Raw genomic sequence first — 13,855 nt, 5'->3', positions numbered from 1 at the left:
CCCCAATTCCTTTGAGGAAATAAGATGAGAGCAAATGTCTTTGAGGATATCAAAAATTCACAACTCTTTCATTAGGTGGTGCACAAAATATTTTGTTGGATAATTTAACATGAACCCTTCAAACCTCCTTTGAATAATTACTGAATTAGTGCAACAACAACGAAGAAGATGATGCAAGGAGCTCGAGTTTGTTATGTTGATTTCATGTCAAGTAGGACAATTCATCAAATTTGCAACCTGATTGCTTCCAATATCTCTTTTGCAAAGATTCCATAAATGTCATTTTTTGTGTGGTTTAGAAGAAACCTCGTGACATTCTGTCAGTTTGATCTTACTTGTTTTACGAAAGCCAACTTGAACTTGGTAGTACTTTTATGGCGATGTTTTGGCACCTTGTTCAAATAACAGTGAAACTGTCAAGCGCACAAATAATGGTTCGTGTTCATTTGCTGCTAGATCAGTTTTTATGCAGAATCAAGATGTTGCAAGGACACACTGCCCAAAATGGGCTCTCAAAAACATTTCTGCAAATTTTTGTAACAATCATGAAATTAGAGCTTGGATGTGGTGCAGTATCGTGGTCTTTTAATCACAGGACAGTAGATGGACCATGTACAACTGTAGAAAGTTCTGCAAATACAGACGGCTTGGGTCTGCTTGTGCCTTGGAACAAGCCCCTCTTTGGATTTGCTCAGGACAGCCAAGTGTTTCTACATTTCAGCATAGTTTTGAACAGGCGATGAATGGCCTGGCTTCTGAATGTGGCCCTCTAGTCGTAACCACCAGTAATCAGAACTTCATAGAAATGTTTGGCCGATCACTTCACGAGTGCTAACTTGAAAAATTTTGTGCCTTCACCACCAGATTTACATCTCTCAGACGGAGGAAATAATGCCGGTGAGTTAACCAACAGTGTGATACACAGTGTGTTCTTGCTACAACTAAGGCCGCTGCAACAAAATTTGGTGCAGCAGAATAAAAATTCAGATCCCAAAATTGTTATCAATACCATCTATGGTGTAAAATTCCCTTCGGTTATAACAAAATTTTGATGTTACAAATGAAGACTGCCAGTCTAGAGGTCCTTGTTGCAACGGGAGTCCTCAGTATAAAGAGAATGCCGTACGCTAGTGAAGGTGATCAGTTTAGAGATGGTCAGAGAAAGCTGCCAAAGCTCCCTGATTCTGCAGGAGGGCCCCGGGCCCGCCCCCCCCCCCCCCCCCCCCCCCCCCCCCAAAAAAAAAAAAAAAAAAAAAAAAAAGCAGAAATGGTCATGATAATTCTGAAAAATAAGATTTCTCAACGCATCCTGACATTGGAATGTCAGTGCCCTCTGATTCAGGAATTTGTTTTGCATACACAAGTATTGCCCTGAAAGCTTTCCGGAATCTCCTTATCTTATTTATTTATTTATTACCTCTGCCAAGGGAGGAGGTTATGTTTTCGTTACCGTTGGTTTGTGTGTTCGTTCGTTCGTTCGTTAGTTGGTTAGTTTGTCCGTGTGCAAAATAATTCAAAAAGTAGTTAACGGATTGGGATGAAACTTGCAGGAAAGGTTGAGAATGACAAAAGTAACAAACGATTAACTTTTGGTAATGATCCGATAATTTTTTGGGAATTTATGAAGGATTTTTGATGTTTTGGCAGGTAGGGTCAATGAACTTGGGAGTTCAGGCTGCGCGTATTTGAGGTTTGCCTGCGCGCACTAAAGTGCGTGCTCTAGTTTCTGCTGGGGCGAGGCGCGCCGTGCAGCTGAGGGCTTATGATGTAACAAAGGCTTCTATATTGGGAAATCAGTCGACTTTCAGCACCGATGTTGTGGTGTACGTATGATATCTCTATGGAAGAACAAGATCAGTGTTGTGGTGGAAATAGTTGCATGCTTGGCGGAGGTCTGCGCTCTCAGAGTGCTTTTCTAGTTTATTTATTTTTTGATGTGTGTATATTGGTAGCTTCACAATGGCAAATGCAATATTTTCAGCCTACTCCTGATTACTTGATAGAAAGCAGCAAACACTTGAGACACCATGCACAGTTTGCCCTGGCCTTTATGAACCTTGTGTGAAAGGAGGAAAAATTCATCAAATTCAGCTTTAGAACACCAAGATGTGTTTGGATTCTTTGGTGGACCAAGTCATTTGTTTCCCCTCAGGGTACATTCCAAAACTACGAATAGCACCAGTCAGTGAATATGTGCATCAAAGCATACGCTAGTTGGTAACCGTTGACTCGTTAGAGACTTTTCTGCTGTGTGCGTACTTAGAGACAATGATTAAGTTGTACACAATTTGTTACAGGGATTCTCCCAATACATCCTAACCAGACCAGCCTTCCCAACCAATAGGCGTTTTCACATCAGCCCGATGTTTCGAAATAGCGTGCCATTTTCTGACTTGGGAAATTGGAAAATATCTAGAGCTTGGATTTTTATCGGGCTGATGTGAAAACGCCTAATGAATCCCCATGTTTCTGGGTCTATGAATTTTTTGAATGAAAAGAATTTAAAACTTATCCCACAAAGCACTGACACAAATATTGACACATGTTTTTTTTTCTTTCTTTGTCTTGATGTGATTAGCCAAATGCATTAGATTCCTAAAATAGTACAAGGTTTTTCAATACTGTCAGCTGATTGAGACTGCCAACAAACACAACAAAAGACTTCCACTTCCTTAAGCCAGCAGTCCCCCTTCAGTTAATGTGCTCTTTAATCAAGGGAGAATTTTGTTTTGTTTGCTTGCTTGTTTGTTTGTTTGTTTGTTTTTTGAAGCTCTAGGTGATACCAGAAATAAGTTGGTATAGTTCTTGTACACCCGGCTGATGAGGAACACATAGGAAATAAAGAATTTACTTTCAAGATCAGTCAAATGATAAAATATGAATGTTTGATAAAGGTTTAGCAGAGGAAATCATGGTTCAATGTAATGCCACAAAATTGATTAACAGATTATTTGACATACTTCTGTAAGGCAAAGACTGTGCACCAAAGTAGCCTTATATGGCAAGAACAAGGTTTTTCATCACGAGTGCAACAGTCTAGTCTAGTCTGAGTCTGCCACATTTTGTGACCCAAGAACCCAGCCTCGCCCTGAAATCCCTGCTAGTACCTCCCCACTCCACATGCCACACTCCGCCATGCTTCCTCCAACGTAGATCTGGGCCCCGCCTACCCCTCCCCAAGACGACAACGATGTCTACATCGACCACGCCATGTGTCTGGGCTACGAGAATTCCATCATGACGGAATCCCAGCTTCCGCCGGTCTTTCACAAGAAGGAGACAAAGAAGATCAAGGTGGAGCAGGGAGCAGGTGAGACGGTTTGTTACCACTTGGTCTACTGTCAGATGGTCTGATTCCCAGTTAGTTTCACACCACTACGGCTAAATTCATTTGGTCTACGCTCAATTTCATGTAATGCCCGTTTGGTCTAATCCTTTACTTAGTCTCGTGCACAGTTTGGCTAATTATCGTTTCGTCTAATGACCAGATGGTGTAATTGCAATTTTTTTCCTTGGATTTTTCCCACTTTGTCTAATAAATTGTGGATATAAGATGAAATTGGCATAGCCCATCTGGAAGTAGATCAACTGGTAATGAGGCTAAGTTGCAGTTGGACTAAATGGTCATTAGACGAACTACTGGTTGTAGGCAAAATAGGATTACAATTGTAGACCATGTGGGTTGAGACTAAATGGCTTTATTAGACGAAGTGGGAGTAGACCAACTGATAGATTACAGGTGAGACTAGGGCTGGATGGAGTGTAGAAGTGAAAGTTCCTCCATGGTCAAATGGAATTTGATATATAGAGTAAAATCAAACGGAGTGATAAAACATCAGACTGATCAAACATCAGACTGATCTTGCAAAAGTTTTGCAATGTTTTAATGTCATTGTAGTTTCATGATGTCACAGGAGAGATGCCATCTGTTAATTCTTTTTTTTTTTTTTTTTGCAGTATTTTGGACTATGTTTGCCAAAATACTAGAGATTTTATGGAAAATGCTGTTTTGCCCACATTGTAGTACTCCACATGTATATTCCAGAAGTAGTGACAATCTTTTTACCTCCAAGTCCACAAGGTTAGAATCTTTGTCAAAGTCATAAAAATATGCAAATTGGATGAGGGGATGATGTCATGGTTGCACAATTGTAGAACTTGAGTTTAACCCAAGACTTCAAAATAAGACCTGAAAGGTTTCTATACAGGGTTCCCAGCCCATTAGGGAAATCAGGGAAGATTATTTTGCTTTTTTCCAGCCAGGGAAAAGTTGAGGAATTTTGTTTTCTTGAAATGCTGTGAACTCTGCTGTAAGTCTCATTTCTGAAGCATTTGAAGCTGAGTTTAAACAGAATGAAATTGATAGTCAATTTTGTGGTCATCATAAGACAGGGTTGTATAGACTGGTCGGATATAGTGGAGTTGGGCTTGTATCTTCATTCTGTATGACCTGGCACAAATCACTAGTTAAAAATCTTGCCATGTGCACATTTGCTCTTAGAAGAATTCAGTGAGAATTCATGCAAACTTTGTGCAAATGGAATCCCTTGACATGACAAAGGATTTGATTGTGGGATTAGCTATGACGTTTGAAGCACGGGGATAAAAATGAAACCAAGTTGTCATGGGGCCAAGTATTTAAAAGGAATTTCGTTTTTTAGTGTACCAGGCACTTTCACTTTAATTGTGCTTGTTTGAGAATACCGCTTCCAGCTGAACCACAACCATTTGCTCAAAGCTAAAAGTAAAAGATGATATTCAGATCTGAATTGATGATATTGATAGCCACTTTGTTGAAGAAGGCACTTACTGTACACAGCTTACATAGAGACCCAGTCCAGCATATGGCTTTGCATGCTGCTTGAGAAAAAACAAAACAAAAACACAACCATGAATTCATCCCAAAGACACCATACAGTTCCAAGAAAATGTACAGTGCTATTTCCACTCTGCATTAGTTGAGCTCATTGTAGCAAGTATTTTTGTGGTATTCCATGTTTACCACTTTCATTTGGTTGCTTTGATGGTACAGTGTAAGTTGTGATACTGGCCTCCCATCCATTCTGGATTTGGAAGAAAGAATCTGAAGCTTGACCATTCCCAGCTCTTGTTTCCATACGAGTTTCCCATTTACTTGATAATTTTGCCACACAATCCTATGAGAACTGCTCTCTCTTTCCTATACCGAGCCGATTCATCCCTCTTTTCAGTCAGAAGGGTTTAGAGATCTGTACGATATACAGCTGGTTATGAGAAATGTCTGGGAAAAATGGGAGGGCTTACCTGTCATATCTGTGGTGTCATTTTAGTGGTTCCAGCCAGGAAGATCAAGAGCCATGGACACCACCACCACCATCACCACCACCACCAGAAAACGGAGACCCCCCAGCAGACCCCTGTACTCCTCACGCCCCCACAGTCCCTCTTCAATCGCCCCTCGGCTGCCCTGCTGCGCATGCGGCGGGAGGCCAAGCAGCAGAAGATGCGGGCCCTGGCGGGCAAGCCGGTGGTCAAGCCACTGCCCGTCGTCCAGCGGCCGACCACCACAGAGACGACGTCCCTCGACAAGCTGGAGTGGCTGATCAACGAAGACTGGGCGCTGCTCCAGGTAAGTCTGCTAGAATCCTTCTACTGGTCATAAACTGTGATATGCAAAAATATATCGTCATGCGCATGGCGGATTGTCGTTACAGTGCTTCCCTGTGCATGGTAGATTGTTGTTAGGGTAGGAGAGTGCACATGGCAGATTGTTGTTAGGATGTGGTAGTGCGCATAGGATTAACAACATTCTGCCATGTGCAGGGCAGTGCACTAGCAATGATCTGCCAGGCGCATAGAAGTGCTGTAACGACAATCTACCATGCGCATGGCAGTATATTATGAATCCTCCTTGCATTCAAGGATTTCCCGTGAAGCTGTTTACTCTATCAAACTACTTCCTTTTTTTTTTTGCCATGCACACTGTGTAAATGTAAAGTAAGATTATTGCCATGGGTTTACAACAATTTTCCTCCATTGCAGTGGATCACAATAATATGAAAATAAGAGTATGATGTATTAGCAAGTGCTATGACTCGCCCTTTCCTCGATTTTCAATTTCTGTAGGCCATGAAAAGACACTATGAAGACCATAGTGAGCATCTGAAGACCACATATTTTGACTGCTCTGTGACAAAAATATACGTATAACATTGCACTTCTTCAATCCTAAGCCATGTGTTTATACCTCTATCACTGCCCTATTCTCAAATGTGTACTTTAAAGGGATAGTACAGTTTTGGTGGAGATGAGAATTGGGTTTTTAACTTTTTGCGAGATACCAAGGAAACACTTATGATATAGTACAGAACATACCATTTTAAGAGGAATTCAAAGTTTATTTGACGAATGTCGGGTTTGGAATGACTGAAACATCAAAAAACAAAGTAAAACAAAGCGATCGTAATAAAGTGTGGGTCCCACACTTTATTAGAATCGCTCTTTTTTGATATCTCAGCCATTTCAAAACCAATTTTCATCAAATAAACGTTGAATTCCTCATACAATTACATGCTCTTTCACATTTTATAAGAGGTTTCTCATTATCTCACCAAAAAATGTTAGAAACCTGAAAGTAGGTCTCAACCATAACTGTACAATCCCTTTTAATAGCTAAGTATACTACAGGGCTTCTTTCTGGTGGCTAGTGTTTACTGACCACTCCCTCTCCTCCCCCCACCCCCAGGCTGTCCAGACTCTGCTGGAGCTCCCGCTGACCCTCCAGCCGCTGGTGCCTGGTCACATCATCAACTGGGACCTGGTCAGTGACATCGTCAACGCCTGCAGCCGCACCTACCGCTCCCCGAAGCAGTGCTGCAACCGCTACGAGAACGTCATCATCCCGCGGGAGGAAGGCAAGATCCTGTACGACACCAACCCCAAGAAGCAGAAGAAATCGAAGGGTATCTACAGGGTGAGTAGGCAGAAGGGGAATACTACAAGACTTGAGGCTTTCTGGTGTGGTGCTGCACGTCCCGAGGAACTTGTAGTTCCTTCATCTTCATAACCTATGAAATCTTTTTGCTTAAGGATAAGCACAAACTAATTTTTTATGCTAAGCTGTGACATTGAGGATTTAGTCTCTAAATACTGTGGACAACTGTTCCTTAGTTCTAGAGTTGTCAGGTATGGTATAAAAGTTACCTCCCTCCTTTATAGAGTGACATATGTTGGCTTTAACTGGAGGACTTTCAAAATAAGAAGAAAAGATGATTCAACAAGCTATGTACTGAGTTGGGTGCATTACTATGTCAGTGTATAAATCAACTGTTACCCTGTAGGCATACTGGAGCCCTTCAGTTATGGCTCACATAAGCATTAACATAAAAACAGACATCTCTTATTAGTCAGTAGTATCTTAGCAGCTTCTTACTCTTCACGGATCAGTACTCGTGCTCTGAGTGCGAATGTTTCTTTTCATTTATTAATTTCATTTGTTTTTCTTTTTTCAGACAAAGAACAATCGTCCCATGAAGACAAGCCAGCTCCATGCCCAGGATGGCAATGCCTCTCACACCATGCTCTATTCAGCCAAGTTTGACGGTATCAAGATGGCCATCAACAAGCGACAGCCATTCCTCAAACAAGTGTGAGTATCATGTGACAGTCATGTGACAAGCATGTGAGTCATGTGACAGTCATGTGACAAGCATGTGAGTCATGTGACAGTCAGATGTGTGACAGGCATGTGACAGACATGTGACAATCATTGGAGATCAAAATCTAGGGATATCCTTTTCGCCAATTACTGAATTTGAAAAATAGATGGCAGGCACTAACAAACCTTGATTTCTTTAAAATAAGAGAAAAATTTTCAAACATTTATATTCATGTTTATGCCTTCCAGTTGTTTTGTTTTATTCAATTAATGTCAGTTCATTTGGAAATATCATACACCAGTCAATAATCATGTATGATTCATGAGTGACAAAAATTAGACTGTTAGGAGCAATGGGTGCTTCTGTGCTTCTGTGCTTTTGTGTTAGTCCCACAAATATTGCATTTCGTACTTGGTATCAAAATGAAAGCATTTTATGCCATAATAAAGAATTGAAGACATGCTTGAATTAAACACATACATGTTTGTTTATTCTTTTGTGCAGACTGAACAACCCTCTACTGAAGAACCCCAAGCACAGCGCCATCCTGACTGAATCTGGCATCACGTACGACAAGCCCATGCTGCCCAGTGAGGTGGCCCAGAAGAGGGCAGAGAGGATTGCCAGGGAGAAGAAGGTAAGAAACAGTGTCAGGAAGAATGCAGAGCTGCCAAGCCCTCCCTGATCCTGTAGCCTCAGGAGGCTCCCTGAAAACGTACTACTGTGAGGCAAGATATATTCCCGGCATGAGATTTTCGCAAATTGGAACTGACAGCCTTTTTTATGGCATATAATTTTCACGAATTGCCACTGGCATTCAGTGCATATAGTGTAGACCAGAACTTTCATGTTCATTTTGATTTTTGCAAATCTTGCCTCTTGAGAAATTAATGAAATTAAAACGCACACGAACATTCCTTGTTTAACAGTATCTTATCATGACCTGAAAAGAGAATGTAATAATCTCCCTAATTGGTCCTTGGAACTTTCCTCATTTTGACGTTAGAATTTTGGCAGCTCTGCAATCGTGGCCATCTCCACTCTTTATTTATCTCTGCAAACTGATTCATACATCTGTTGCCCTTATTTGAAGCAAAACTCCTGAATTGTTATTACATCAGAATAACCAATCAAAGAAGAATTAACTGCTTTATGTGAAGTTATGCATTAAGTGGTTTAATTTTGAAAATGCTCATGTAAATGGTTGGATTTCAATACATATCCAGACCTGAGGCTTTCAGACTAGAGTCGCCTACCCTGCCAATTCATGGTGTGTATGGTGCTTACAGCCTCAGAAATCAAACCCAGGTCTATATCCTCAGACGAGTGTTTTACCCAATCACTGTTTGGCACCAGACCTAGAACATCCCAAGAAAGTTTATGCATGCGTGATTCTTTAAAAGAGAGTCAGGTTTACTTTTTGTCAGTCTATGATTTCCTTATAATGCATTACTCTGTTGCCTCATAGATGTTTAATTTTCCATGTGAAGTCAATGCGTGGCTCACCTGGTCCAAGAAACAAAGGCTTAAGTGGACTTTGTGTGTGGCAGGGTCACGCATTTGAAGATTGCGTACCTCTTGATCAGAGTGAAAGGTTTGCTTCATACACTTGGTTTGGCTCGAAGGGAATATTATGTGTTAATGAATATAGAAATATGTATGCATTTCATGCATTTTTTATTTCCATGTTTGTGTAATTTGTGTTTCTTTTTTCTGCAGTTGGCTCAAATTCAAGCTCAGCAAAAATTGGCGAGAGAGAAGAAGGTATGCATTATATGTATGTCTTTCAGTTGTTGATGGTTTGCAGTTGATATAAATGTGGGTATCATTAATTTTGGCAGTTGAACAATGAAGTAGAGGGATTTGAAAGTAATGGTTTTGCCAAATTGGCTTTTGTTTTGTAATGTATGTTATTACATACCCAAAATGGAATCTTTTAAAGCAATTCTGCCGCCTACTCTTTGCTGATATTGCAATATTTTAAAAGATTTATTTTGATAGGATGTCTCCACACTAACACTTTAGAATATGATGATGCTGATAGTGGTGGTGGTTATGATGACTGATGATTCTACTCTGTGATAAAGCAGTTGATACTCAGCATAGTCATGGATTAAGACCAATCAAAAGATGAAATATATGAATGTGTCTCCCCCCCCCTCGTTTCCCTGTAATAGTTGCAGCAAGAACAACAGCAGCAGCAACGTCTCCTGGCTGCCACCAAGCAGCAACAGCAACAGGGTAGCACCACCACCCAGGTGACAGCCCAGCCAGTGGGCACTGCAGCCGCTGCTACTGTCCTGGTAAGTTTGGCAACCCGAGTAGGAGAGGGAGCAAGGGTGGATTAGCCCAGCCTAGATTTGCTTCAACTACTGTATATGCCATATATTTAGTGAGTCTAAAGTTTCATGAATTGGGACTTCCCGATGATTTCTCAGGGGTTAAATTTATGGTCGTGGAGTACATTATATGTGTGCGTCACATTCATATCAAGATCAGAGTCATTTTCATGTGTTTTTAATTTTGCGAATAGCACCTGACTCGTGAAATTCGCGAAGATAATGATATTCGGTGTATGCAGTAATTTGCTGTGTAGGATCTCTCTCGGTAGTAGAGTACTGTCTGCAAAACATATTTCAAGGGGTGTTTATTTATTTTTTAATTTTATGGATTTTTTGAAGGATTTTTGATATTTTGGCAGGTAGGGTCAATGAACTTGGGAGTTCAAGCTGTGCATTTTTTGAGGTTTTCATACGTGCACTAAAGTGAGTGCTCTAGTTTCTGCTGGGGCGAGGTGGGCCGCGCAACTGAGGGTTCATGACGTAACAAAGGCTTCTATATTCGGAAATTGGGCGATTTTTCAGCATACATACGTATGGGTGGAAATCACTGATCTCTATGGAAGAGCAAGATCATTGGTGGAAAGTAGCCGCTTGGCGGATGCCTGCGCTCGCAGAGTGCTTTTCTAGTTTTATAAGGGGTTTGTCACGTCTTTTAAATGGACAAAAATTAAACCTGAATACATTCTAGGGTTGTAATTGCACAGTATGTGTAGCAGTGGAGTATATTTTCTTTTGTGAGGTTCCGCACATCTCTTCCACACTGTTTTAAAAAGATGAGAGCCTTGCCATTGAGACATTGGGACTGAAACTAGAAATGTTTATATGACACAGATTTTTTCCAGCTAAGCAGTCAAGGACTGGTTGCTGTAATTGTATGCTGTATGTTGTTGGTCTCCAATATTTTCATTTCCTTAACCTGTTGAGGATGGACTGATTTTGCTACAACACGCACTTGCCCGAGTAATCATCCTCAACGAGTTAGAGTGTAATTATAGAGTGTAGTAGAGATGTCAGCCTACCAAAGTGTGGTGTGTTTGTATGAGGCTTTCAGACTAGAGTCGCCTACCCTGCCCATTCATGGTGTGTATGGTGCTTACAGCCTCAGAAATCAAACCCAGGTCTATATCCTCAGACGAGTGTTTTACCCAATCACTGTTTGGCACCAGACCTGGAACAGCTAAAAGCTCGAGTAATTTTTTCTAGACATAGTCGCAGAAAAAGGGATCGCTAGTGTTATATGAATTGTTATTAGTCAGACTTTGGAAAGAAGTTGTTAATTCCGAACTGTGTGAAATGTTGCTTATAAATACAATAGAATCAGTTTGAAGCTTATTTTTATGCCTCCGCAACGAAGTAGCCGGAGGCATTATGTTTTCGGGTCGTCCGTCCGTCCGTCCGTCCGTCCGTCCGTCCGTCCGTCCGTCCGTCCGTCCGTACGTCCGTCCGTCCGTACGTCCGTCCGTCCCGTTTTGTTTTTGTCGATATCTCAAGAACCGTGTGGTGGTTTTACATCACACTTGGTATGAGGGTATTTCCTTGGGGGATAATACTTTGTGTGGATTTTAGGGTCACAGGGTCAAAGGTCAAAGGTCACAGGATTATTTTGTGAAATTTTTTTTTTTGAAATTTCATGTTTTTCTCCATATCTCGCAAATGGTTCAAGGTATCTTCATGGAACTTAGTATATATGCTTGTACCGATGGGCAGTGATTATCTAGGGAAGTTGGGGGTCATGGGTCAAAGGTCAGGGGGTCAAAGGTCAAGGTCAACTCCTCAAAATATCACTACTTTCCTTAAAATGCAATATGCCTGAAGGTTTTTTTTTTTAACTTGATGTATGGCATGTATTACCCAATATATATTTTTGGGGAAGTTTCTTGCCAAAAGGTCAAAGGTCAAAAGGTAAAAGGTCAAGTGAAAGTACTAAATTGCACTTTTTCCTCCATATCTCGTAAGTAACTCAAGGTATCATCATGAAACTTACATATTTATGCATGTTCAACCTAACAGTGATTCTCTTTGGAACTGTGAGGTCAAAGGTCAAAGGCCAGGTTTAGACAATGCTATTTTCCCATTTGATACTGAAATTATACTTTTTCTCAATACCTTGAAAACTTATAAAAGGGTCAAAAGTCAAGTAAAAATCATCAGTTCCCCAAATACCTGCACTCTGACATTTTAATCATTCATCCAATTGAACCTAGTTCTAGGAAAGTGAACATTCAGCACATTTGTGTCAAACCTGTCATTTTAATATTTTGCCAATTGTGTGAAACTGTCATCACACATTGTCAAGACATTGTACTATAGACCTATTAGGAGAACCATGCATTATGGCGGAGGCATATCAGTAGCCGTAGCGATATATCTAGTTTTTCCATATTAGTATTATGCCCATCCAAGGAAACGTGTTACTCAATATTCCACTCCTCGGCTGATTACTGTAGATAATATCACTTGTGATGAAATGCTCATGCATTTGACTTGCCCAGTAGCATAGGTTTTTTTTTTTTCTTTTTTTTATAGAGCAAGTGTAACATGTGTAACATAATAGCTGTAAACATAAGTGTCCTTAATAGATCAGAGTCAAGAATTTGATGTCCTGAAGAGCTGGTATTAACCCTAATCAGGCTGGGGGGGGGGCAGAATCCGCCCCCCCCCTCGACGTTTCGCGCAATATCTTCGCAACGCGATAAGCTCCCGCCGCGATGTTTCATGACTTTTTTCTTTCAAGTATCGCGCAACTTTTGAGACCCAAATTGTTGCGCCCGCGCGTACCATTTTGACGCGACGCCCGTGCGAAAAAAATTTGTCAACCCCAAAATTGCTCCAAAACGTGATTTTGTGTACAAATCCAATGCAAATTGTGTTTTTTCAATTAATTCACATAAAAATTCATATCTTCACTTAGAATGGCCGAAATTAATTTATTTTAGCATAATAATGCTTCGAAAAATGTCTGTGACAAATTTTGGCCAAAAAACAAACAAAAACAAAAGGTCAAAAAACATGGAAATACATAAGAAATTCAAAAAACAATAAAATACATAAGAAATTAATTTCGATACAGATTTTTTTTTATCCTATGTCTCAGAAGAATGATACAAGAAACATTTTAAAAAAGAAATTAGCTTAATTGGAGCATAAATAAGTGATTTAGAGCCCAAAACTGATGCATAAATTACAATAATTAATTAATATAAAATATAAGAAAAATTTTTCAGAGAAAGCAACCATACATTTTGATAGAATACGTCGCGGGCGTCGCGTGTGCCGATTTTCGGCGCGATCGCGCGTTCCATAGGCAAGATCTGAAGGGGGGGCGGAATCCGCCCTGCCCCCCCCCCCCCCCCCCCCCCCCCCCCCAGATATAGCATAGCCAAAAAAGCCCAGCCTGATTAGGGTTAAAGGGTCACAACTGTGGGCCCAGTAAAAGAATATTTAAACGTCTGTATTCTCCATGGTGGTAATTGAACTGCCTTGTACTCGTTCTTTCTACCATACAGCAGTCTGGTGCCATCAGCAGGACGGCCCTAGGTACCACAGTGACTCAGCCAATCAGGGTGAGGACATCCATTTCTAAGAATTATGTTCGCTTTATGCCATCCACTGTTATGTCTCATCCCCAAATTATGTTACAGGACTAAACCACATAAATTGATGGTATGGAAGCTGGACTGATGAATGTAGCTTTATTCTAGGCTGTGCTTGTGTGGGTAGAGTCTCGTGTATTAGATGAATGCAACAAGGGAAGTACCATAGTGTGATGGACAAGGCTCTAGACTTGAAAACAGAGAATTCTAAAGTTGTTCCTTGCTCTTTGGAGAGCAGAGAATCCTTGTCCTTGCTCTGCTGAGGCAAGCCGTGTTTCACCCA

General features: G+C 40.8%; 1 protein-coding gene across 1 annotated transcript in view; it reads left to right on the top strand.

Moving 5' to 3' along the window:
* The window catches only part of LOC139733006 (helicase domino-like), a 77,193-nt gene that overhangs the window by 55,537 nt on the left and 7,801 nt on the right, over window positions 1–13,855 (top strand). Inside the window, 9 exon segments of the mRNA XM_071643849.1 lie at window positions 865–897; window positions 3,154–3,310; window positions 5,310–5,608; window positions 6,725–6,952; window positions 7,491–7,627; window positions 8,142–8,274; window positions 9,357–9,401; window positions 9,815–9,940; window positions 13,486–13,542. Coding sequence (XP_071499950.1) covers window positions 865–897; window positions 3,154–3,310; window positions 5,310–5,608; window positions 6,725–6,952; window positions 7,491–7,627; window positions 8,142–8,274; window positions 9,357–9,401; window positions 9,815–9,940; window positions 13,486–13,542 — 1,215 coding nt within the window.

The sequence above is a fragment of the Diadema antillarum genome, unplaced genomic scaffold (assembly GCF_040938485.1).
Source record: "Diadema antillarum isolate AM-2024a unplaced genomic scaffold, OU_Dant_1.0 seq00000459_RagTag, whole genome shotgun sequence".
In the NCBI taxonomy this organism is placed as follows: Eukaryota; Metazoa; Echinodermata; class Echinoidea; order Diadematoida; family Diadematidae; genus Diadema; species Diadema antillarum.
This window is presented reverse-complemented; position numbering and strand designations above follow the sequence as displayed.